Source organism: Heterodontus francisci, chromosome 9, assembly GCF_036365525.1.
Source record: "Heterodontus francisci isolate sHetFra1 chromosome 9, sHetFra1.hap1, whole genome shotgun sequence".
NCBI lineage: Eukaryota > Metazoa > Chordata > Chondrichthyes > Heterodontiformes > Heterodontidae > Heterodontus > Heterodontus francisci.
This window is the reverse complement of record NC_090379.1, coordinates 34,513,036-34,537,828: the sequence shown is the minus strand read 5'-3', so window position 1 is coordinate 34,537,828 and position 24,793 is coordinate 34,513,036. Positions and strand designations below refer to the sequence as shown.

At 47.9% G+C, this 24,793-nt stretch overlaps 1 protein-coding gene across 3 annotated transcripts; it reads right to left on the bottom strand.

The window, feature by feature from the left end:
• Positions 1-462: 462 nt before the first annotated feature.
• On the bottom strand, positions 463-24,184 carry wdr89 (WD repeat domain 89). 3 transcript variants are annotated; one of them, XM_068038771.1, is made up of 2 exons: positions 24,159-24,184; positions 463-16,172 (listed from the first exon to the last, which is right to left on the bottom strand). In XM_068038771.1, exon 2 carries the CDS (start codon positions 16,142-16,144, stop codon positions 14,978-14,980), a length of 1,167 nt encoding a protein of 388 aa, XP_067894872.1. In that variant the 5' UTR covers positions 16,145-16,172; positions 24,159-24,184; the 3' UTR covers positions 463-14,977. The 3 variants fall into 3 exon arrangements, with proteins under 3 accessions (XP_067894872.1, XP_067894870.1, XP_067894871.1); XM_068038769.1 differs by lacking the exon at positions 24,159-24,184 and adding an exon at positions 21,970-22,179; XM_068038770.1 differs by lacking the exon at positions 24,159-24,184 and adding an exon at positions 16,488-16,647.
• Between the last annotated feature and the right edge of the window lie 609 nt (positions 24,185-24,793).

Here is a 24,793-nt window from a genome sequence, read left to right as displayed (position 1 = left end):
GCAGTACTGTCTTCCTGTCAAATAATTGTATACCTTTAACTAATAAGCATCTGGTTAGCCAATGCAATTTGGAACGATTTGAAAAAAGACTTCGGCTTCTGCACACAAGAAAAGCAACAATCTTTCATTTATGTTCCTGTACAAGGGTCCTACATAGACAAATTCACTCAATGCATGGTATTTTAGTACAATTTGCCATATTTGAGGATGATATGGCTTATTGATGCTTCATGGTGACAATCATCATGGCCTCACCACATTAGATAGGCTTTTTAAATTTTTTTTTTTTTTAAAGAGCGTCACTGGGAGAGAAGAGACCAGGAGGGCACCTCACAATCGAGGTGCCTTCTGAAGAATTGTGATGTTTTTAAAAATCCCTGTGTCCACAGCTGCCAGTTCATCAACTTTTTTTTAAATTTCCAAAATATACTTTATTCATAAAAATCTGTAAAAATTACATTCCCAAACAGTTTAAAACAGCATCAAGTCAGAAAAATACAAAGTGCAAAGGTGATCAGTTTCCTTCTATACAATCATGAGTTGCCTCACAACCCTTCCATTTCATTGTTATGCCATATACATTTTTACATTTACAGCACACAAAATTTTCCCGATACAGTTCGAGGGGTTTCCCATGGATCCAGCCCCTCAGTTCAGCTTGGTGGGGGGACCTTACACTGTGGTCTTTCCCCATTGAGCCTTTGCTGCGGCTACCCCAAGCTTTAATGCGTCCCTCAGCACGTAGTCCTGGACCTTGGAATGTGCCAGTCTGCAACATTCGGCGGTGGACAACTCTTTGCGCTGGAAGACCAGCAAGTTTCGGGCAGACCAAAGGGCGTCTTTCACCGAATTGATAGTCCTCCAGCAGCAGTTGATGTTTGTCTTGGTGTGCGTTCCTGGGAACAGCCGGTAGAGCACAGACTCCTGTGTTACAGAGCTGCTTGGGATGAACCTCGACAAAAACCACTGCATCTCTTTCCACACCTGCTTTGCAAAGACACATTCCAGGAGGAGATGGGCAACCGTCTCTTCCCCACCACAGCCACCGCGGGGGCATTGCACGGAGGGGGCGAGACTTCGAGCGTGCATGAAGGATCTGACGGGGAGGGCCCTTCTCACCACCAGCCAAGCTGCCAGTTCATCAACGTGGAGGGAAAACCCCACCACAGGAAGATCTGTGACCATGGCTGTGGCCCGCTCCGGTGCGAGGAGGTGGTGGAATCAAAGCACTGCTCTCCCCCGCCCCACCTTGGCCCTGAATTTCCTGGAAAGTTTAAGCATTTGTAACTGATTTATGCCAGTTTCACACTAAACAGCTGTATGTGCGAATTTCCTCAATGTGCATTTCTTCCGTCTGCTGAAACCTCCGCTGCTCATTTACATCGCCCCACCCTTATACAAAAGACCAGTTGCGTGAGTTTCCTGGATTTGCTGACATAGATCTACATCCAGAAGGAATTCTTTTTTATTCATTCATGAGATGTATTACTGGAAAGGCCAGCATTTATTGCCCTTGAGAAAATGGTGGTGAGCCATCTTCTTGAACCCGCTGTATGTATACTGACAGTACTGTTAGGAAAGGAGTTTCAGGTTTTTGAGTTCGGATGAACGGTCACAGACCTGTAAATGTTAACTCTGCTCCTCTCACTACAGATGCTGCCAGACCTGCTGAGTATTTCCTGTACTTTCTGTTTTTATTTCAGATTTCCAGCATCCGCAGTATTTTGCTTTTATCCAGGTTTTTGACCCACCGCCAGCGAAGGAACAACAATATAGTTCCAAGGCAGGATAGCCTGTAGCACAACCCGAACCAAAGTCATCTGGAGTTTGGTGTAATTAAGATTTCTGGAGTGGGATTCCAAGCTTTTTCTCCCCCACATTTTCTTACTGTGACCTGCATTTAGTCTCAGTGCACCTAAACTTTTCAACGACCTCTCCTTCCCATGCAGGCAGAAGGGCTAAGCAAATAGGGTGACTTTCCCACTGGGCTTACCCCTGTTCCCTGTTCTGTACTACAATGCAAGAGGTAAAGGAACAGCAGAGATAAGACACTCTAAGGGCACCATTACAGAAAGTATTGGCACTGACATCACTGGCACAGCAACACAATGGCCAGGAAGCTCCTCAGAGCTGATCCCACTCTGTTGGCATTACTTCAGCAGAAGTGTGGTGGAATCTTCATTTGCATATGCAAAGCAACTTGTTGCTGCAGTTCCGGTGAAATAATGCCAGCAAAGCTGGAGTAGCTCTGAGAAATTTTTCAGCCAATTACTCAAAAGTGGAAAAAAAATCTGTTTGAGGATGTTACCCTTAAGGTAACTGAATAATTCAAACATTATTGCTAGATGCTTCCCAAATGGTGAAGGTGTGCAAATTAATGTTTGTCACTATGTGTAGTGATGGAGTCACTGCCTTTTCAGTTGCATATGGAAATGAGGCTAAAATGGAAATAGGTTCCTCTCCATTATGCCTGGTGATAAAATGTCAGGGATCTCAAATGGGAAGTAGTGACTTCAAACCCAAATTTAACTACAATTCACACTTCCATCCACACATTATGCAAGTTTTGGTGGTTCTTGCCAGCCCACTGCTTGTGTGCACTGCTACTGTGTTCTGATTCATACTCCACACAGGCAAGTGTCCAAATTTTACAAGAAAGAAAATCTCCACTAAGCAATACAATACAAAATGTCTTTAGGTTTTATGGAGAATTCACCATTTAAAAAAAGCATCAACAGTGGTAACATAAATGAGAAACAATTGGTGGTGTTTGTTTCAGGTTTTTACAACCCATGCTAGGAAAATGAGCTCCACAGGAAATTTCAGCTTAAATTTCCAACAGTAGGAACAGCACAGAAACTGCTGTAAATATTGCATAATTTGAGTAATTGTGATCCTGGAAATTTAGGGCCCTTGAGTCTAATAGAAATGACATTAAATGAAACTTCACTCAGAGATGATCATCCATCTAAGGACAAATACAGCCAATACTAGGGGAGGAGTTTTCACCTTAAACAGCTTTTAAATCAAAAGCAAAATACTACATATACTCTAGGAAAGAGGAAATATTATTTAATCTGAAGTCCTCCCTTCCCACCCCAAGAAACAGATGGGGCAGGAATAACTCAGAACACGTCCTCCTTTCGAGGTGACATTTTGTTTTGTAGCTATAAAACTCTTGGGTGAAAAAGATCAGCTTGAATATGTGCAGTATCTTGAGACACCTTCTTAAAAAAAAAATGAAAAATGCCCAATTTCTGGTGCATCTAACCTGTAACTTTAATAGGCTTACACAGCTGTTCCTAGCAAAGTTCTTTGCTTGCTGTTAAAAAAAAATTCTCACATGATTAAAAATAAAATATTTTAATGATAATTTTCTTACATCTGTTGACTGTGGTAATCTATCTGAAATTTTTAATGAGATTGTGTCTACTCCTGCTACCTTGTTATAAAATAAATGGGAATGAGGCATCTGTAGACACCAGAAAATGATAAAGTAGAAAAAAAATCTAATTTCTCTATGCCAGTGTCTCACTGCAGGCTATCTGCCTCGTTCAAGATCATGTCAGAGCCAACAATTCCTCCCAAACCTCAACATCAATAATAACGATAGTGTTGTTGAGAATGATTAACTTTGCGCTCGATTAAAAACAAAATCTCCATAATAATTGGCTGAAACAGAACACTGCCCATCTCCAATGAATTTATTTTGATTAAGAAAATTACTGTACCTGAATTGAAAGGGCAGATAAATGAGGGCTGTACCTCCAAAGTATCAGACACTGATTGGTACCATGGCAATACTGCCTGTACTATACCTGTGTTATATGCCCTCAATCCCCGGATGATTAATTCTGGTTTAACAGCTCAAAATGTTTACCTACTGCAAATGGTTCTCAAGTTGACTGACGGCTCAGCGAGTTTATCCAGTGAGCAATTAATTGACCTCAGTTTTCTGCTGATGTGAAACTTCCATCTAAAGCATTTATGCTTGATCTAAAATATTTTATGCAAGATCTAATTTGATGATTTTGAAGTTTAAGGCTCACCCTATTAACTCAGCAACCTTATCCAGTATGTGGCTGAGCTGATCTCTGCCAAAGGAGCGGCAGCACCACCACAATTTGTCTCGGTGCCCCTTGGTTCATAATATTTTATGAAGCAGTGATACTAAGTATTGAATTTTTAGATAGCTTGCATTTTCACTTAAGTTCGTGGGTTCCTTGCAATTTTCAGATCTGATTGCAGTGTCTCAATTGTGCTGCTGAAAGACTTGGCAGGGAGGTATTTACTGTTACTACAGGCTTTCTGACAGTTGTTTTCAGCAAATTACAGGATACTATAAGACAGAAGTAAATGTGTAAAAATAAAGCACCAGAGGTGTGGATTAATACAACCAATACATTGACTCAAAATGTAAACCTGCTGCAGTTATCAAGTCACCAGATGTTCTCCAAAACCTCACTCAACTTGGTGAGGAACTAAGAATGTAGTCAGAACTGTTAGTACCATCTAGTGGCTACAAACAAGATTAGCACTGCTGGCTGACAAGCATTTCCAGCATTGTCATTTAATTTTAGATATCCAGCGTTTGCAGTCTGTTTTTCCTTTTTGTTTGTATCGTTTGCTTTACTGCCGCTTCTTTTAGCAACGCCAGCCTTAAAGTTGCCATCTTTCCCTTTTTATGATCTTCATTTGCCTCTTTCATCCTGTTCAAAATGTTATCCCTATTCCCTATTTGTGGCTATGCATTTGATTCTCTCCCTCACCCTTCTCTCTACTTTTCCCAACTTAACTAACCTGCTTGCTTTTTAGATTAGATTAGATTAGAGATACAGCACTGAAACAGGCCCTTCGGCCCACCGAGTCTGTGCCGACCATCAACCACCCATTTATACTAATCCTACACTAATCCCATATTCCTACCAAACATCCCCACCTCTCCCTATATTTCCCTACCACCTACCTATACTAGTGACAATTTATAATGGCCAATTTACCTACCAACCTGCAAGTCTTTTGGCTTGTGGGAGGAAACCGGAGCACCCGGAGAAAACCCACGCAGACACAGGGAGAACTTGCAAACTCCACACAGGCAGTACCCAGAATCGAACTCGGGTCCCTGGAGCTGTGAGGCTGCAGTGCTAACCACTGCGCCACTGTGCCGCCCAGCTTTAGTCTTCAGTTCTGTAGGAGGTTATAAATCTTGAACAGTTAACCCATCTTTTCTTTTTACTACTGGCTGATCCACTGCTGCATTTCCAGCATTTTCTGTTTCAATTGTATTAATATTCAGTTTGACCATTTGATTTGAGGAAAGACCTCCCCATCACATTAATATAGCAGATTAATCCAAGCTGAGTAGGAGAGCCTGATATAGAGACAGGGCTAATTCTTCAAAAATAATGGCCCAGTATAAAAATCACAAGTTTTAGACATTGCACATTTGAAAACTCCTGTTTTCGCAATTTTTTTTTTTTTTTTAAAACGGGTCATCAGTTATCTAACAACTTATATTTATATAGCATTATGACAGTTCTATATTTTTAACGTTTTTTTTTAAGAACTCATGTATTTTAGAATTATGGACATTGTTTTATTTGGGAAAACTGAAAAGGATTCCATGGATTTTTTTCATTGGGGTCATCAGAAGATCTTTTGAGCTTGGTTTGTAAATAACCTTCACCGGAAATCACCTGACTTCAGATAAATACCCAGAAGGGGCTTTTTGACTTGGGGGAAGATGTTTACCGAGAAGTGGCAGGTCAAGATTTATACTTTGGACAGTGTGTTGGGTGTGAACTGTTTTGAAGGCAGTTGGAATTAAACAGCCAAGAGAGCAGTCACCATCAGCTCACCCTCTTCCATCTCTTTGAGAACTTCCTGAGAATCAAGTGTAAGGAAGAGAAACTGATGCTGCATTTCTCCTGGAAAGCCTGCCAGAAACCAGATGCCACATTTCGCCAGGAAAGCCTGCCAAACTAATCTTCAACATCACCTGAAAAGAACTGCTCTAGAAAGATCCTAGTGACAGCAGTCTATGCGGATTTGGGGCGCCAAACCAAAAAGGGACAACTGACATCTTTCCATATCTTTTTTTTTTCTTCAAGAATTAGCAAGTATTTGGCCAAAGTATTCTTTCTGGCCTTTTCTTTGTAACAGAGATCTAAAGAGAATATTTCTATTTTTTCAGTTATGTGTGTGTGTGTGAGGAGCTAAGGTAAAAAGGGAACTTTCACATTTCAATCTGTGTGTGTTGATGCTTTGCTTCGTTACTAGATAAGTCTAGTTTTATAATAAACTGATAATTTTGTTGTTTATTAAAGAAACCTGGTTGGTGTATTTTATTTTGGGATAAAGAGTAAGGTCTATGATTGACCATATCAGTAACCAGGTAAACATTTAAATATATGTTGTGACCTGTGGAGAAGTGGAACTAGAAAAAACAGTTCACTCGTCCCACCTTGGTTGTAATAATAGTACCTTTAACATAATAAAAATGTTCCAAGGCACTTCACAGGAGCATTATAAAGCAACATTTGACACCGAGCCACATAAGGATCTAATTTTATCAAAACAGGACTCTTGGTTTCAAGTGAGTCACTGCTAGCTCTCTTCCAATGTACGACATAGTGCTGATTTTTCAAAGTAGATGAGAGAAATGTACATCATAATGATTATTAAAGTGGATTCCTTTCATTCTGGTACTGGATATGAGGGAAGGCCAAGGAAAACCGACAAAGAAAGCTTAACCTTGGTCTGTTTTTGCACTTGCATCTGTTTCTTTATATCAGTTCTGCATAGAACGTGTTGAGGCAGATTTTCTTCTGGAGCTGACCCAGCTCCCCAGGGTAACTCAGCAGGTGGGAAGGAGAAAGTAGCCACCCACTTCTGGCATTATTTGCCAAAAAAAGTGACTGTGGGTTCCCAATAAGTTTGCCCAAATATGGGTGGACATGTTATGATAATATGCCAGTGGCAGGAAGAGGTTATGCAATGTATTTCCCATCAGGTGCATCACAATAATCTGAATGACATGGTTTCCTGCTATACTGCATTGCTATGGCTAGGAAGTGCGGGGATTTAAATTTTAATGGTCCTAAGGGAATGCAATAAATTGTAGTCATCAATTACACTCCCTATGCTTTAATTAAAAAAAGTCAATTTCTTCACAGGCCACTACCATCTGCTACCTACAGCCAAAAGCTGCGGCAACAATTTTCCTCCCCACCCAATCCCACACGCTTCCTGAAAGGTGCCTGCCTACACAGGCAGGAATCCTGGTCAGGGGCCCACCCATTATCTGACCTCAACATCACTAAAAACAGATTGTTTGGTCATATCTCAATGCTGTTTGTACAACCTTGCTTTGTGCAAATTCTGTTTACCTACATTTAAAAGTACTTCACTGACTGAAATACTGTGGGGGTTGCCCTGAGATTGTGAAAGGTGCTTTATAAAAGCAGATGCTTTCTTTTATAGACGGACACGAGAACAAGAAAAGTACAGAAATAATTAAATTTGTTTCATGACTGAGCTATAAAAAGGCCATTTGGCCTATCTATCTCATTTCCTTCAATGCATCATGTAAAACTAGTTATGTCCTCTGCCTAACACAATCCAAAATTTCTGAGGAATGTTATTTATACAAGATATCATTTCTGAAACAGTCCAACCAGCTTCCTCTACATATTCTTGGCATTAATGAACATAAGGTTTGCACTTTCCTTTGAGTACACTTGTGCTGAACCTTTTAAATCTAATATACATTAAATTCACCTTTTATCTCTTGCTTCTGTCTATTTCACAGCTGATTCCTTCATTTACTCTACATATTTCTTTACATTCTTCTTCCATTTCAAACCCTGACTGATGGGCCCTATCAAATTGGAGTGGCGATGATCGCTGACAGATTTAAAACAAAAAGCATTCCATTTCTAAAATGATTGGTTGCTATAGTGCAGTTGACTTTTCAAAATATTGCAGGCCCCACTTCCAGCAATGAAGTCCTGGCGTATTGTGTCCACCTGCTTCATGCAGGCATACATCACTTGGAGGACAATGGAGACAGAACTGGTGGATGATATCATCTTACCAGTCCCATCTGTGACACTGGGATTCAATAGGACAGATGCAAGAAACATCCATCCCCACTACCAGCATATGGCAAATGGGGTGGGGACTTACCAGAACTCGGTCCCGTCCTATTTTCTGCCCCACGTGCTCTCACCTACCTTAATCACTAAGCCAATTTGGTGTGCATTTTGGGGCCCAGTAACTAACAGTCATTCAACTTTTTTCACGGGTGAAGACTGCATTTTTCTAACATTTCCTCATAACTCAGTCCTCTGAAACCAGGGACCTGCCTTGTTGTCCTGTGCTTCTTTCAAGGCTTAGATATTTTCCTTGCAACTTGGTAACCAGAAAGGAATACAGCACTTTAAGTGTGGCTTGACAAGAGAACTGAACAGCTTCAGCATAATATTGAAGGGGAAAAAATTCCAGGGTACAGGGAAAGAGCAAGGGTATGGGACTAAGTAGATGGATTTTTCAAAGAGCTGGCATAGACACGATGGGCCAAATGGTCACCTTCTCAGCTGCTTGATTCCATAACACGTTTAGGATGAAACCCAACTGATTCGGTAATATAGTTCTGCCTTTACAACACTTGTTCCTCAGCCTAGGATTTGGCAAGCAGAATGTGGTTCTGCTAAGCTGAAACATGCAACATTTACTTTCTGTTGAACTGAGTCAGTATAGTCTAGGTCCAATAATTAACCACAAAATCAGAATATGCCAACACCTTTTGTTTAAGATGTGGGCCAACACCTTTTGTTTAAGATGTGGGTAATACTGGCAAGGTAGTATTTATTGCACTAAGGACAATGAGTCAACCATAGTATGGAACAGGAGTCACATGTAGGCCAGACCAGGTAGGGGTGGCAGGTTATCTTCCCTGAAGGACATTAGCAAATCAGTTTAGGCTTTTAACACTCATGTAGCTTGAATGGTCATTTTCTAGTGCTTATTAGCACTAGAACTTATTAGATATTATTTTATTCAATTTCACACTTTACCGGGGTAGGATTTGAATCAAATATCGTTGAGTTATTCGTGTATTACCATAGCCACTAGGCTACTGTATCCATTTGTCTAAGTTAAACTTTGGAGAAAAATTCAATGATTTACAGAAGCAAAGATACAGACAATATACTATACAGCACAAGACCATTTATAACAGTCCATTGTTCTGCAACTCTAAGGCAACTCTTGAAATGGAGTAGTCTCTTGCTGTAACATGCAAATAGCTGGGTTGGGTTAGGAAGCACAGTAAGTTATGTGGATAGGAGTGGAAAGTTACAGAGGGGATAGACAGACTGAGTGGGCTGAATTTAATGCCAGTGGCAGTGACCCCCAACGGCAGCCCAGAAAGCCAGGGGAAACCTTGCCATGGCCGTTTCCAGGAGCACTGATGTGATTCTGTACCCATCATGCAACTAATTGTCTACCAAAGCTTCCATCCCTTTAAGGGAGAAGATCCAGCCCCCAAGAGCTGCCGGCCGATCAGAGGGCCAGCAGCATCACTGGGAGCGGTGCCCATTGCTGGGACTGCACCCTGGCACTACCAGCAAGATTGAGCAGTCCTCAAGTAAGTCGGGTCGGGCTGGCCACGACGAGGATATCATGGGCAAGAGGAAAGGGGGAGGGTGTCCGATCAGGAGCGTCCCCACCCCACTCTAAGCCCGGAGAGAGGCTGCCAGCGTTTACTGAGTGGTATCCTCACATGGCAGAGGATCCCGCCCCACCGAAAGCTGCTGGTAGAATACCAGCAACAGTGGGAAGAGGCCCTTAAGTGGCTACTTAAGCTCTTCAATTGGCCTCTGGACAGGAAGACCATCCACTACCTTCCTCGCCCCTAATTGAATGGAGTGAGGCACCCCACCCCCGCCTTCTCTCCCCCACCCCCCCCCTCACTATCCACTCCCATAGGCCAGATTTAAATCCGCCCAGTGAATGGGCAAAACTACGCAGATGGAGTTCAATATGTGGGGTGGGGGGGAGGGGGGGGGGGGTGGAAAGAGAAGACCTGTGTCTGTTACTTTGGAGCCAAGAAAGTGAAATCAGATTATTTTCCAAATGGTGACGTGACAGGAGAAGCAAAGGGATTTACAAGGCACTAAAGCTAGTGCCTAATGGAGTGTTGGCCTTTATGTCAAGGGGGCTGGAATTCAAAAGTGAGGAAGTGATATAGTTTTAGAGCCTTGGGCAGACCTCATCTGGAGTGGGCACTTTTGAGTACTGAACATTAGGAAAGTTATAAAAACAAAGTGTTGGAAATACTCAGCAGGTCAGGCAGCATCTGTGCAGAGAAACAGAGTTAAGATTTCAGGTCTGTGACCTTTCATCAGAACTAGTAAAGGTTAGAAATGTAATAGGCTTTGAACAAGTGAAATGGATCGGGGGGGGTAAAGAAGCACAAAATGTAAGGCGTGTGATAGGCAGAGGGCAGGAGATTTTAAATGACAAAGATGTCACAGAACAAAGGCAAAAGGGAGTGCCAATAGTTGTGGTAAAAAACAAAGCATTAGTCCAGAGAGTGCTCATGGCAAAATTTATTTTTATTTATTTACAGATACAGCACTGAAACAGGCCCTTCGGCCCACCGAGTCTGTGCCGACCAAGAATCACCCATTTATACTAAACCTTCGATAATCCCATATTCCTTACACCAGGGGCAATTTGCAATTACCTATCACCTGCAAGTTTTTGGCGGTGGGAGGAAACTGGAGCACCCGGCGAAAACCCACGCGGTCACAGGGAGAACTTGCAAACTCCGCACAGGCAGTACCCAGAATTGAACCCGGGTCCCTGGAGCTGTGAGGCTGCAGTGCTAACCACTGCGCCACTCCTGCCCCTGTCCCAAAGCAAAAACCTGAAAAACAATATAGGCCCATAGTTAAAATAAAATAAAGGCTCTGAAATTGTTGAACTCGATGTTGAGTCCAGAAGACTGTAGAGTGCCTAATCGGAAGATGAGGTGCTGTTCCTCGAGCTTGCACTGAGCTTCAGTGGAACACTGCACCAGGCCCAGGACAGAAATGTGGGCATGCGAGCAATGTGGTGAATTAAAATGGCAAGCAACTGGAAGCTCGGGGTCATGCTTATGGATGAGTGCAGGTGTTCCTGCAAAGCGCTCAACCAATATGTGTTTGGTCTCCCCAATGTAGAGGAGACCACATTTTGAGCAGCAAATACAGTATACTAAATTGAAAGAAGTACAAGTAAATGGCCACATCACTTGGAAGGAGTATTTGGAACCTTAGATGGTGAGAGACAAGGCAAAAGGGCAGGTATTACACCTCCTGTGATCGCAGGGAAAGGGGAAGAGGTGACGTTAGTGAGGACCAGGGTGCCGCGGAAGGAACGATCCCTTCAGAATGCAGACAGGGGATAGGAGGGGAACATGTGTTTGGTGGATCACACTGGAGGTGGCGGAAATGGCGGAGGATGATACTTTGGATGTGAAGGCTGGTGGGGTGGAAAGTGAGGATAGGGGAATCCTGTCGTGGTTCTGGGAGGGACGGGGAAGGGTGAGGGCAGAAGTGCAGGAAATGGGTCAGACACAGTCGAGGGCCCTGTCAACCACAGTGGGTGGGGAAGAAGGGATCCTCAGTTGAGGAAGACACATCAGAAGCACTGTTGTGGAAGGTTGTATCATCAGAATAGATGCATCAGATACAGAGAAACTGGGAGAATGGAATGGAGTTCTTAAGGAGGCAGGGTGTGAGGAAGTGTAGTCGAGGTAGCTGTGGGAGTCAGTGGGCTTATAATGTAGATTAGTGACAGCCTAACGCCAGGAATGGAGACAGAGAAGTCAAGAAAGGGAAGGGAAGTGTCAGAGATGGACCTTGTGAAGGTGAAAAGGGTAGAAATTGGAAGCAAAGTTAATGAAGTTTTCAAGTTTGAGGCGAGCGCAGGAAACGGGACCGATACAGTCATCATTGTACTGGAAATAGAGTTGGGGGAGGGGGCCCGAGTAGGACTGGAACAAGGAATGTTCGACATAACCCGCAAAAAGACAGGCTTAACTAGGACCCATAGGAAAGTTACATAGAAACATGGAAAATAGGAGCAGGAGTAGGCCATTTGGCCCTTCGAGCCTGCTCCGCCATTCATTATGATCATGGCTGATCATCCAACTCAGTAACCCGTCCCCGCTTTCTCCCCATACCCTTTGATCCCTTTAGACCCAAGAGCTATATCTAACTCCTTCTTGAAAACATACAATGTTTTGGCCTCAACTGCTTTCTGTGGTAGCAAATTCCACAAGTCACTACTCTCCGGGTGAGGACATTTCTCCTCATCTCAATCCTGAAAGGTTTACCCCACATCCTTAGACTATGACCCCTGGTTCTGGACTCCCCCACCATCGGGAACATCCTTCCTGCATCTATCTACCCTGTCAAGTCCTGTTAGAATTTTATAGGTTTCTATGAGATCCCCCCTCACTCTTATGAACTCCAACGAATATAGTCCTAACAGACTCAATCACTTCTCATATGTCAGTCCCGCCATCCGAGGAATCAGTCTGGTAAACCTTCGCTACACTCCCTCTATAGCAAGAACATCCTTCCCAAGATAAGGAGACCAAAACTGCACACAGTATTCCAGGTGTGGCCTCACCAAGGCCCTGTATAATTGCAGCAAGGCATCCCTGCTCCTGTACTCTAATCCTCTCACTATGAAGGCCAACATACCATTTGCCTTTTTAAAAAAATATTCATTCATGAGATGTGGGCGTCATTGGCCAGGCCAGCATTTATTGCCCATCCCTAATTGCCCTCGAGAAGGTGATGAGCTCCCTTCTTGAATCGCTGCAGTCCATGTGGGGTAGGTACACCCACAGTGCTGTTAGGAAGGGAGTTCCAGGATTTTTTTACCGCCTGTTGCACCTGCATGCTTACCTTCAGCGACTGGTGTACGAGAAAACCCAGATCTCGCTGCATATTCCCCTCTCTCAGTTTATGGCCGTTCAGATAATAATCTGCCTTTCTGTTTTTGCTACCAAAGTGGATAACCTCACATTTATCCACATTATACTGCATCTGCCATGCATTTGCTCACTCACTCTTGTCCAAATCACCCTGAAGCCTCTCTGCATCCTCCGCACGACTCACCCTCCTGCCCAGTTTTGTGTCATCTGCAAATCTGAAGATATTACATTTAGTTCCCTCATCTAAATCATTAATGTATATTGTGAATAGCTGGAGTCCTAGCACCGATCCCTGCAGTACCCCACTAGTCACTGCTGCCATTCGGAAAAAGACCCATTTATTTCTTTGTTTTCTGTCCGCCAACCAATTTTCTATCCATCGCAATACACTACCCCCAATCCCATGCGCTTTAATTTTACATGCTAACCTCTTATATGGGACTTTGTCGAAAGCCTTCTGAAAGTCCAAATAAAACACACCCACTGGCTCCCCCTCATCAACTTTACTAGTTACATCCTCGAAGAATTCTGATAGATTTATCAAGTATGATTTCCCTTTCGTAAATCCATACTGACTCTGCCCGATTCTATCACTGTTCTCCAAAATCTTTGATAATGGACTCTAGAATTTTCCCCACGTCAGGCTGACTGGTCTATAATTCCCTGTTTTCTTTCTACCTCCCTTTTTAAATAGTGGGGTTACATTTGCTACCCTCCAATCTGTAGGAACTGTTCCAGAGTCTATAGAATCTTGGAAGATGACCACCAATGCATCCACTATTTCTAGGGTCACTTCCTTAATTACTCTGGGATGCATACCATCAGGCCCTGGGGATTTATCGGCCTTCAATCCCATCAACTTCCCCAACACCATTTCTCTACTAATACTGATTTGCATTGAAGACAATGGAAATAAAAACTCAGAAAAGGAACATAGTGTAAAACAGTTGATATCAACATTATCAAAGTCAAAATTAGCCCCATGCACTCAAAATTATCAGCAGCATATCTTACCTCTTCCAGTGCAGAACAATTTTCATTAGCAACATGATGAGAGAACATTAAAAAAGTGAAGTTATGATTACAGTGATGTGGGTCCTGCCCCACACTATATCATGAGACGTTTGATAAATCTATATAACGAGACCATTTTGAAAAAAGTGACCGTGTCAACACAAAACGAACAGTCCAGTTTTAAATGAGTTACAAAAGAAAATAAACCAATGTCTTCTACAACCAAACAATTCACTTTGAATCTTTCATTACTGTAGAATCAATACCTTTAATTTATATGCAACTCGAGAACTTAATCCCAATAGACCATATTTGCAGAAATTTTGCCAGTTTTTACAAAGATACTAAATTCCTGATTTTAAAGATTGTTTAATTAAAATAAGAAAATTAGGGCGGCACAGTGGCTAGCACCGCAGCCTCACAGCTCCAGCGACCCGGGTTCAATTCTGGGTACTGCCTGTGTGGAGTTTGCAAGTTCTCCCTGTGTCTGCGTGGGTTTCCTCCCACATGCCAAAGACTTGCAGGTTGATAGGTAAATTGGCCATTATAAATTGCCCCTAGTATAGGTAGGTGGTATGGAAATATAGGGACAGGTGGGGATGTGTTAGGAATATGGAATTAGTGTAGGATTAGTATAAATGGGTGGTTGGTGGTCGGCACAGACTCGGTGGGCCGAAGGGCCTGTTTCAGTGCTGTATCTCTTAACTAAACTAAAACTAAGAATCATCTGAATGAAATTCCAGCTCTGAGCAGATATCTCTTGCTCCATCTTTTAGAATGTTTTCATGTTGCACTTTCTAGGGTTCCCCAATTAAAGCTACTTTATTTAAAAGCAATCTGGAGTCAATTAGTAACTGTTGAACGGCTGAATTCCTGAGAGACAGGAAGATATATTATCCTCTTAGAAAAACGGAAACCAGTCTCAATGGAACTCAGCTGTAGGTAAGTGTGAGGAGTTGCTTGTATATCTTACTTATTGCTTTTGTAAGCATTTTTGCTGTGAACTCTCATTTTCCTATGCACATCAGATGGAAGCTTCATTGATGTCTTCTTTTCTGTAGTTAATTCTGTGGCATTTTCTTTCCATAAAAACAGCTGAGCATCTTCCCCACATGTCAGCAAAGAATTATCCTCAGAATCCCAGTAAAAGGCACGAACTGTAGCAGAGTGTCTGTCGCGCAGTGTGTACAGGTGGGCAAGGCCATCAACGTCACAGTTTAAAAAATGAAGCTTCCCAGTATGGGTGCCACCTAATACAAACAATCTTTCAGCCTTTTTATGGTAAAAACCCCCAATCAGGTAGTCTAGGTTGCCACTGTCAAGCTTCAAGCTTTCTCTGGCATCCTGCATTTTCACGAGAGTGATGGGCTCATCATTGTGCAGGTGGGCAAGGTCCCACAGAAAGAAACCTTCATCATAGGTCATGCAAAAAACCTGCTCCTGCTCCTTACCAGACCAGCCAACAAAACTGACTGAGGAATCAGAGTTGCAAGTTGCAAGAAGAGCATCATCTTCTGTTTCTTGGCTGATGTCAAAAATGTTGACCAACCCATCAGTTGACCCTGATGCCACCATGTTGGGATTCGAGGGGTGGAAACATACCTGGGTGATGTCATTGTTGTGGGTCTCCGAATAAACCCCGAGAGGTTCCTGACCTCCAGGACTATCCACGTTTGTCCCACTTCGAGCATCCCAGAAAACCATGAAAGCATCTTCATCAACCTTTTCTGTTCCAGCGCAGATAATCAAATCATTACAGCTAATATCAAAGCTGATAAATGTGTTATTAGGGTAGCCTTTATAAGTCTGAACTGCATCTGTGCTGGATGAACGCACATCCCAACACTTCACTGTCCCATCACATGATGCAGAGAACAACAATTGGCTATTGGTTTGTGCAAACCTAATGCCACTAATTGGAGCAGAGTGGCCCTGGAAATGTTGAACTAGAGTCAGTGTCTGTTTATTGTATACCCGGACACAGTAGTTAGAACACGAAACAGCAACTAGTTGACCGCTTTTTCTTGTGGGTGCCTTTAGGCAATCAATATTCAGCAGGTAGGTTAAATCTTCAGCTTTCTGCGTGGATCGTTTTGCAATGCGTAGGTTATTAAACCACTGCTCAATCTCCTCCATGGGTGAATGGCTCCCTCTACAATGTTAGCTGTTCAAATAAATAAGCATACATGAGTAAATTGCCAAAGTACATCCTGATTTGGTGCTGAAGAGATTTATTCTTTTGTGCTGTTCTCCAAAATCTCAACTCCAAGTTTAATGCATTCTGCAGCTGAAGCAGTCGCTCAAATTTCCATCTCTGAACCTTTCAGAACAAGTTTCATAGCGAAGGCAATGGCCATCAAAACGGAGACTGTCTCTTATGAGACTAACAATGAGTACACACCACTGGATGACAATCAGGTGCAGAAACCCTGTCAATTTTTTTTGACTCAAACACAGAAGCTAGTTGTAGTGTCCTTACCCAATTGACATCTGTGAATTCTGTCCCAGGTCAGACAACGAATTCACTCAATCTCCATCAGGGAGCTAATAAACATCCTGATCTAAAATGTAACATCGCAGCTCATTGGTACAAAGGGCCATCCCAATTCAGATTACACTGATCATCAGTTCAAGAGAGATATTTTCCTTCCAAATTTCTTCTGGAAAAATGATACCACCCTACACCCTGAAACCTATCCTGACCAATGCCCCACCACCGCCCCCCCCAACCCATCCCACCCTCTTAAGCACTGACACCACCTCTACCCGCTTGTCCCTCAAACACCCCCCTCCACCTCTACCCCCTTGGCCCTCAAACCCCCCCCCTCCACCCTTGGCCCTCAAACCCCCCCCCTCCACCCCTAACCCCCTGTCCCTCAAACACCCCCCCCACCCCTTGTCCCTCAAAGCCCCCCCCTCCACCCCTACCCCCTTGTCCCTCAAAGCCCCCCCCCCACCCCTACCCTCAAACCCCCCATCACCCCTACCCCCTTGTCCCTCAAACACCCCCCTCCACCCCTACCCCCTTGTCCCTCAAACCCCCCCCTCCACCCCTTGTCCCTCAAACCCCCCCTCCACCCCTACCCCCTTGTCCCTCAAACCCCCCCCCTCCACCCTTGTCTCTCAAACCCCCCCTCCACCCTTGTCTCTCAAACCCCCCCTCCACCCTTGTCCCTCAAAACCCCCCCCTTGTCCCAAACCCCCCTCCACCCTTGTCCCTCAAACACCCCCCCCTTGTCCCAAACCCCCCTCCACCCTTGTCCCTCAAACTCCCCCCCCTCCACCCCTACCCCCTTGTCCCTCAAATTCCCCCCCCACCCCTTGTCCCTCAAACCCCCCCCTCCACCCCTACCCCCTTGTCCCTCAAACTCCCCCCCCCACCTCCTTGTCCCTCAAACTCCCCCCCCCTCCACCCTTGTCCCTCAAACTCCCCCCTCCACCCTTGTCCCTCAAACTCCCCCCCTCCACCTACCCCCTTGTCCCTCAAACCCCCCCCTCCACCCCTACCCTCAAACCCCCCCCTCCACCCCTACCCCCTTGTCCCTCAAACCCCCCCTCCACCCCTAGTCCCTCAAAACCCCCCCCATGTCCCAAACCCCCCTACCCCCTTGTCCCTCAAACTCCCCCCCCGCCCCCTTGTCCCTCAAACTCCCACCTCTCCACCCCTACCCCCTTGTCCCTCAAACTCCCCCCCCCCTCCACCCTTGTCCCTCAAACTCCCCCCCCTCCACCCTTGTCCCTCAAACCCCCCCTCCACCCTTGTCACTCAAACCCCCCCCTCCACCCCTACCCCCTTGTCCCTCAAACTCCCCCCTCCACCCCTACCCCCTTGTCTCTCAAACTCCCCCCCCTCCACCCCTACCCCCTTGTCCCTCAAACCCCCCCCCTCCACCCCTACCCTCAAACCCCCCATCACCCCTACCCCCTTGTCCCTCAAACTCCCCCCCCTCCACCCTCAAACTCCCCCCCCCTCCACCCTCAAACTCCCCCCCCCCCTCCACCCTTGTCCCTCAAACTCCCCCCCTCCACCCTTGTCCCTCAAACTCCCCCCCCTCCACCCCTACCCCCTTGTCCCTCAAACTCCCCCCTCCACCCCCTTGTCCCTCAAACTCACCCCCCTCGTCCCTCAAACCCCCCCCTCCACCCCTACCCCCTTGTCCCTCAAACCCCCCCCTCCACCTCTACCCTCAAACCCCCCATCACCCCTACCCCCTTGTCCCTCAAACCCCCCCTCCACCCTTGTCCCTCAAACCCCCCCTCCACCCCTACCCTCAAACCCCCCATCACCCCTACCCCCTTGTCCCTCAAACCCCCCCTCCACCCCTACCCCCTTGTCCCTCAAACTCCCCCCCCTCCACGCCTACCCCCTTGTCCCTCAAACCCCCCCCTCCACCCTTGTCCCTCAAACCCCCCCCCTCCACCCCTACCCCCTTGTCCCTCAAACCCCCCCCTCCACCCCTACCCCCTTGTCCCTCAAACCCCCCCCTCCACCCCTACCCCCTTGTCCCTCAAACCCCCCCCGCCCCCTTGTCCCTCAAACTCCCCCCCGCCCCCTTGTCCCTCAAACTCCCCCCCCGCCACCCTTGTCCCTCAAACTCCCCCCCCGCCACCCTTGTCCCTCAAACTCCCCCCCCGCCACCCTTGTCCCTCAAACTCCCCCCCGCCACCCTTGTCCCTCAAACTCCCCCCCCCTCCCCCTCAAACTCCCCCCCCCCCTCCACCCCTACCCCCTTGTCCCTCAAACTCCCCCCCTCCACCCTTGTCCCTCAAACTCCCCCCCCCCCCCCTCCACCCCTACCCCCTTGTCCCTCAAACTCCCCCCCCTCCACCCTTGTCCCTCAGACTCCCCCCCCCCCTCCACGCCTGCCCCCTTGTCCCTCAAACTCCCCCTCTCCACCCTTGTCCCTCAAACTCCCCCCCCCTCCACGCCTGCCCCCTTGTCCCTCAAACTCCCCCCCCCTCCACCCCTGCCCCCTTGTCCCTCAAACTCCCCCCCCTCCACCCCTGCCCCCTTGTCCCTCAAACTCCCCCCCCTCCACCCCTGCCCCCTCAAACTCATCCCCCCTTCCACCCCTGCCCCTCAAACTCCCCCCCCTCCACCCCTACCCCCTTGTCCCTCAAACTCCCCCCCCTCCACCCCTACCCCCTTGTCCCTCAAACTCCCCCCCCTCCCCCTTGTCCCTCAAACTCCCCCCCCCCTCCCCCTTGTCCCTCAAACTCCCCCCCTCCCCCTTGTCCATCAAACTCCCCCCCGCCCCCTTGTCCCTCAAACTTCCCCCCCTGCCCCCTTGTCCCTCAAACTTCCCCCCCTCCACCCCTACCCCCTTGTCCCTCAAACTCCCCCCCGCCCCCTTGTCCCTCAAACTCCCCCCCCTCCACCCCTACCCCCTTGTCCCTCAATCTCCCCCCCGCCTCCTTGTCCCTCAAACTCCACCCCCTCCACCCTTGTCCCTCAAACTCACCCCCTCCCCCCTTGTCCCTCAAACTCCCCCCCCCTCCACTCCCCCCCTGTCCCTCAATTTCCCCCCCCCCTCCACTCCCCCCCTGTCCCTCAATTTCCCCCCTTGTCCCTCAAACTCCCACCCCTCCCCCCTTGTCCATCAAATCCCACCCCTACCCCCTTGTCCCTCAAACTCCCCCCCCGCCCCCTTGTCCCTCAAACTCCCCCCTCTCCACCCCTACCCCCTTGTCCCTCAAACTCCCCCCTCTCCCCCCCTCCACCCTTGTCCCTCAAACTCCCCCCCTCCACCCTTGTCCCTCAAACTCCCCCCCCCTCCACCCCTACCCCCTTGTCCCTCAAACTCCCCCCTCCACCCCTACCCCCTCAACCTCCCCCCTTCCACCTACCCCCTTGTCCCTCAAACCCCCCCTCCACTCCTACCCCCTTGTCCCTCAAACTCCCCCCCCCACCCCTACCCCCTTGTCCCTCAAACTCCCCCCTCCACCCCTACCCCCTTGTCCCTCAAACTCCCCCCCCTCCACCCTTGTCCCTCAAACTACCCCCCTCCCCCCTTGTCCCTCAAACTCCCCCCCCTCCACCCCTACCCCCTTGTCCCTCAAACTCCCCCCCGCCCCCTTGTCCCTCAAACTCCCCCCCCCTCCACCCCTACCCCCTTGTCCCTCAAACTCCCCCCCCTCCACCCTTGTCCCTCAAACTCCCCCCCTCCACCCTTGTCCCTCAAACTCCCCCCTCCCCTCCCCCCCTTGTCCATCAAATCCCACCCCTACCCCCTTGTCCCTCAAACTCCTCCCCCTCCCCCCTTGTCCCTCAAACTCCTCCCCCTCCCCCCTTGTCCCTCAAACTCCCCCCCTCCCCCCTTGTCCCTCAAACTCCCCCCCTCCCCCCCCTCCCCCCTTGTCCCTCAAACTCCCCCCCCTCCCCCCTTGTCCCTCAAACTCCCCCCCCTCCCCCCTTGTCCCTCAAACTCCCCCCCCTCCCCCCTTGTCCCTCAAACTCCCCCCCCTCCCCCCTTGTCCCTCAAACTCCCCCCCCTCCCCCCTTGTCCCTCAAACTCCCCCCCCTCCCCCCTTGTCCCTCAAACTCCCCCCCCTCCCCCCTTGTCCCTCAAACTCCCCCCCCTCCCCCCTTGTCCCTCAAACTCCCCCCCTCCCCCCTTGTCCCTCAAACTCCCCCCCCTCCCCCCTTGTCCCTCAAACTCCCCCCCGTCCCTCAAACTCCCCCCCGTCCCTCAAACTCCCCCCCCTACCCCCTTGTCCCTCAAACTCCCACCCCTCCACCCCTCCCCCCTTGTCCATCAAATCCCACCCCTACCCCCTTGTCCCTCAAACTCCCCCCTCCACCCTTGTCCCTCAAACTCCCCCCCCCCTCCACCCTTGTCCCTCAAACTCCCCCCCTCCACCCTTGTCCCTCAAACTCCCCCCCTCCCCCCTTGTCCCTCAAACTCCCCCCTTGTCCCTCAAACTCCCCCCTTGTCCCTCAAACTCCCCCCCCTCCACTCCCCCCCTGTCCCTCAAACTCCCCCCGTCCCTCAAACTCCCCCCCCTCCACTCCCCCCCCTACCCCCTTGTCCCTCAAACTCCCACCCCTCCACCCCTACCCCTTTGTCCATCAAATCCCACCCCTACCCCCTTGTCCCTCAAACTCCCCCCCCTCCACCCTTGTCCCTCAAACTCCCCCCCCCTCCACCCTTGTCCCTCAAACTCCCCCCCCTCCACCCTTGTCCCTCAAACTCCCCCCCCTCCACCCCTACCCCCTTGTCCCTCAAACCCCCCCCCGCCCCCTTGTCCCTCAAACCCCCCCCGCCCCCTTGTCCCTCAAACTTCCCCCCCCTCCAACCTTGTCCCTCAAACTCCCCCCCTCCACCCTTGTCCCTCAAACCTCCACCCCTACCCCCTTGTCCCTCAAACTCCCCCCTCCACCCCTACCCCCTTGTCCCTCAAACTCCCCCCTCCACCCCTACCCCCTTGTCCCTCAAACTCCCCCCTCCACCCCTACCCCCTTGTCCCTCAAACTCCCCCCCTCCACCTACCTCCTTGTCCCTCAAACCCCCCCTCCACCCCTTGTCCCTCAAACTCCCCCCCTCCACCCTTGTCCCTCAAACTCCCCCCTCCCCCCTTGTCCCTCAAACTCCCCCCTCCCCCCTTGTCCCTCAAACTCCCCCCTCCCCCCTTGTCCCTCAAACTCCCCCCTCCACCCCTCCCCCCTTGTCCCTCAAACTCCCCCCTCCACCCTTGTCCCTCAACCCCCCCCCACCCCCGTCCGTCAAATCCCACCCCTACCCCTTGACCCTCTGCACGCCCCCACCCAAATAACCACTTCCCTTAATCTCTCCCACCTCCAATTCCAACACCAGCCCATCCCTCAACTTCTCCTCACGAAAACTGCCAAAAACTCCCATGCAACCGCCCGGGGGAAGCGCAAGGCCGCGAATCCCGGAGCCGCGATGCCGAGTTCAGGGCTCCGTCTATCTGTCTATCTCCCCCTCTTCCCCCTTACTGACCATGTGTCCCCTCGACCGGCTAAGCATCCACGCTTAATTTCCGGAGGAAGTGGCGCCGACGCGGGCTCGAGAATTAAACATCGAGGACGCTTGTTGTTGCTGTTTCCTGTAACCCATAGCTCGGGTATTAAAGGGACCGCGGGCACTGACCAGGTATTAAAGGGACTGTGGGCACTCACTGGGTATTAAATGAACCGTGGGCACTGTTTGGGTATTATAGGAACTGCGAGCACTCTACTGGTATTTAAGGGGATGCAGGCACTGACTATGTTCAGGGGACTGTGAGCAGTGACTATTAAAGGGACAGCGGGCACTGACCTATTTGAGATCTTCAGCCAACTGGACTCCATGCATCTCATTTATGTTGCATAGAACAACATAAAAAAAAAATTTCATGGTGGCGAGAAGAAAAGTCAGTAAGTTGAAGACCACAGGTGAAGCAGCTTTGAAAATGACTTTCCTGCAGCCAGAAGAGAGAAAGTTCAAAACAAAATACTGGCTCAAACAGTAAAAAATAAAGAACTTACGTCAAGATGTAGCAGACAGAGCCCAGAATGTCAAGCTGCAAGTCAATTGGGTGAGTCATTGTGCTGATGGTCAAGCAATCCTGTTTTTAAAAAAAGCAGCTCTGTAGTGCCTAAAGTGCCTCAAGAATTAATTTTTTTGCAAAAGCTCCATATAAAAAAAATGGGGAAGACCTGACTTATCTCCAAGGCTGATCGAAGTCGACGCCATTATAGGAGGCATCCGTGAGAAAAAGCGTAGGAATCCTCCATTTGCACAGCTCACAGCTAAAGCTACGAAAAGAAACTATTAAACCACTCCAACACTGCAGGGCCTATACTCACTCAAACAAAGGTTTAAAAAAACATAAAGCCACTCAAGTGTGAAGAATTGCCTATTGAATGACTTTATAAACAAACTCTAGCAGAGAAAAAGAGCACTTGAAATGCCTATTGCACAGCTGTGTAAACCGACAGACTAGAGTGCTGGAAGCTAGAAAAACAGACAAGCACCCCTAAACACCTGCTCCTGTCAATCAAAGCAGCCAAGAGAGTTTTTTTAAAGAGGAAACAGTACAGAATCATAGAGCAAGTTCTTAAAGCCAGATAAGCAAAATAATGGGTGGCACAGTGGTGCAGTGGTTAGCACCGCAGCCTCACAGCTCCAGCGACCCGGGTTCAATTCTGGGTACTGCCTGTGTGGAGTTTGCAAGTTCTCCCTGTGTCTGCGTGGGTTTTTGCCGGGTGCTCCGGTTTCCTCCCACAGCCAAAGACTTGCAGGTTGATAGGTAAATTGGCCATTATAAATTGCCCCTAGTATAGGTAGCTGGTAGGGGAATATAGGAACAGGTGGGGATGTGGTAGGAATATGGGCTTAGTGTAGGATTAGTATAAATGGGTTGATGGTCGGCACAGACTCGGTGGGCCGAAGAGCCTGTTTCAGTGCTGTATCTCTAAATAAAATAAAATAAATAAAAAGATGGACACCAAATTTCCCAGTATGAAATGGAAGACCATGGATATCCTATTTGAGTTCCAACTTTCAAGCAGAGAATGCAGTTATGCTTCACTGACCAAATGATAGTAGAGCCAGAGAGGTAAGCTCTAAAAATAATAATAGCAGTTGGAAATGAGGAATTGCACAGAATCAATACCTCAGGCTTATTTGAAGAGGAACAGAAAGGTCCCGCAAAGAAGATCAGCTCCGATCAAGAGTGTAAACCGTGGCGCGGAGTCAACTCCCCCTTGCCCCTTTATTCCCTATACCCACTTGATCCTGGCCGTCACGTGGGACTAGGTCCACTTAATTCAGGCTCAGGCTGGGTGTTTGGGATATCGGGTTACAGGAGAGCCACCCTCCAGCTTAATCCACAGCTGCAGTTAATGGCTTCGTACAAAGAGGAGGAAACTCAGTCCTTTCTTTAACTATCAATTTACTTTATTCACGTTGTTGCACAATGTAAGAATAAGGCTTATACACTTAGTTAGACAAAAGCATGCAACTCAAACTGAGTTATACAGTTAATAACAAAACTAGCTAGAATTCATAAGCACACCCACTAGGTTCCTCTGATCTTTCCCTGACCTAGTCACAGAAAACAAAGGATAATACCCGAAAAAGGGAGAGTTAACGCTGGCCAGGCGTTCTGTTCTCTCTCTCTTTTACGTCGTCGCCGCGTTACTCACGCAGGGTCTTCCACTTCCACGATGGTTGATCTCCGGAGTCTTCGCTGGTTCTATGCCCAAAAAGCTCTATTATTATTCTCTCCAAAACTGAGCTGTCTCTTTCCGGTTGGTTTAAGCCTGCTCACCTCGTTCGCATCTTCTCCTAATTGGCCCAGGCCCAAAGACCCCGGTATCACACTGTGTCCAAATAAGGCTGTTTTCCTGTGATCGATCCTTTGTCTTGTCTCATAAAGTAATTAGTTCAAACTGATTTTTACCAGCACAGGCCAATGTCCGAGCTCCAGGTTACTACAGGTCAAACAATCCCAGCAGTTTGTAACTGATTCTGTATTTCTTGCAGCCCCTGGCCAACAAGAGTAAATTTTAGAATTCACCAGCTGGAATTGATGTCCTACAGGCAACAGCCACAGGAATCAATAGACCAGTTTGTCAGTAGATGCCGTGGTATTAAAGGGATCGTGGAATGCAATTTTTCAGAAGCTGAGCTGTCAGACTGAATAATGGAGCTGGTGATTATATCAACACCAATTGAAGTGTTTCAAAATGGCCTCTTGGGGAAAAAGAAAGGTCACAGCATTAATGCACTGCTGGAAGGTGACAGGAAATACGAAGCCATTGTAGCTGGACAACAGCAC

Coding starts and splice junctions, on each gene's coding strand:
- wdr89 (XM_068038771.1), bottom strand. CDS start 16,144: ATGGAGGAGATTGAGCAGTGGTTTAATAACCTACGCATTGCAAAACGA.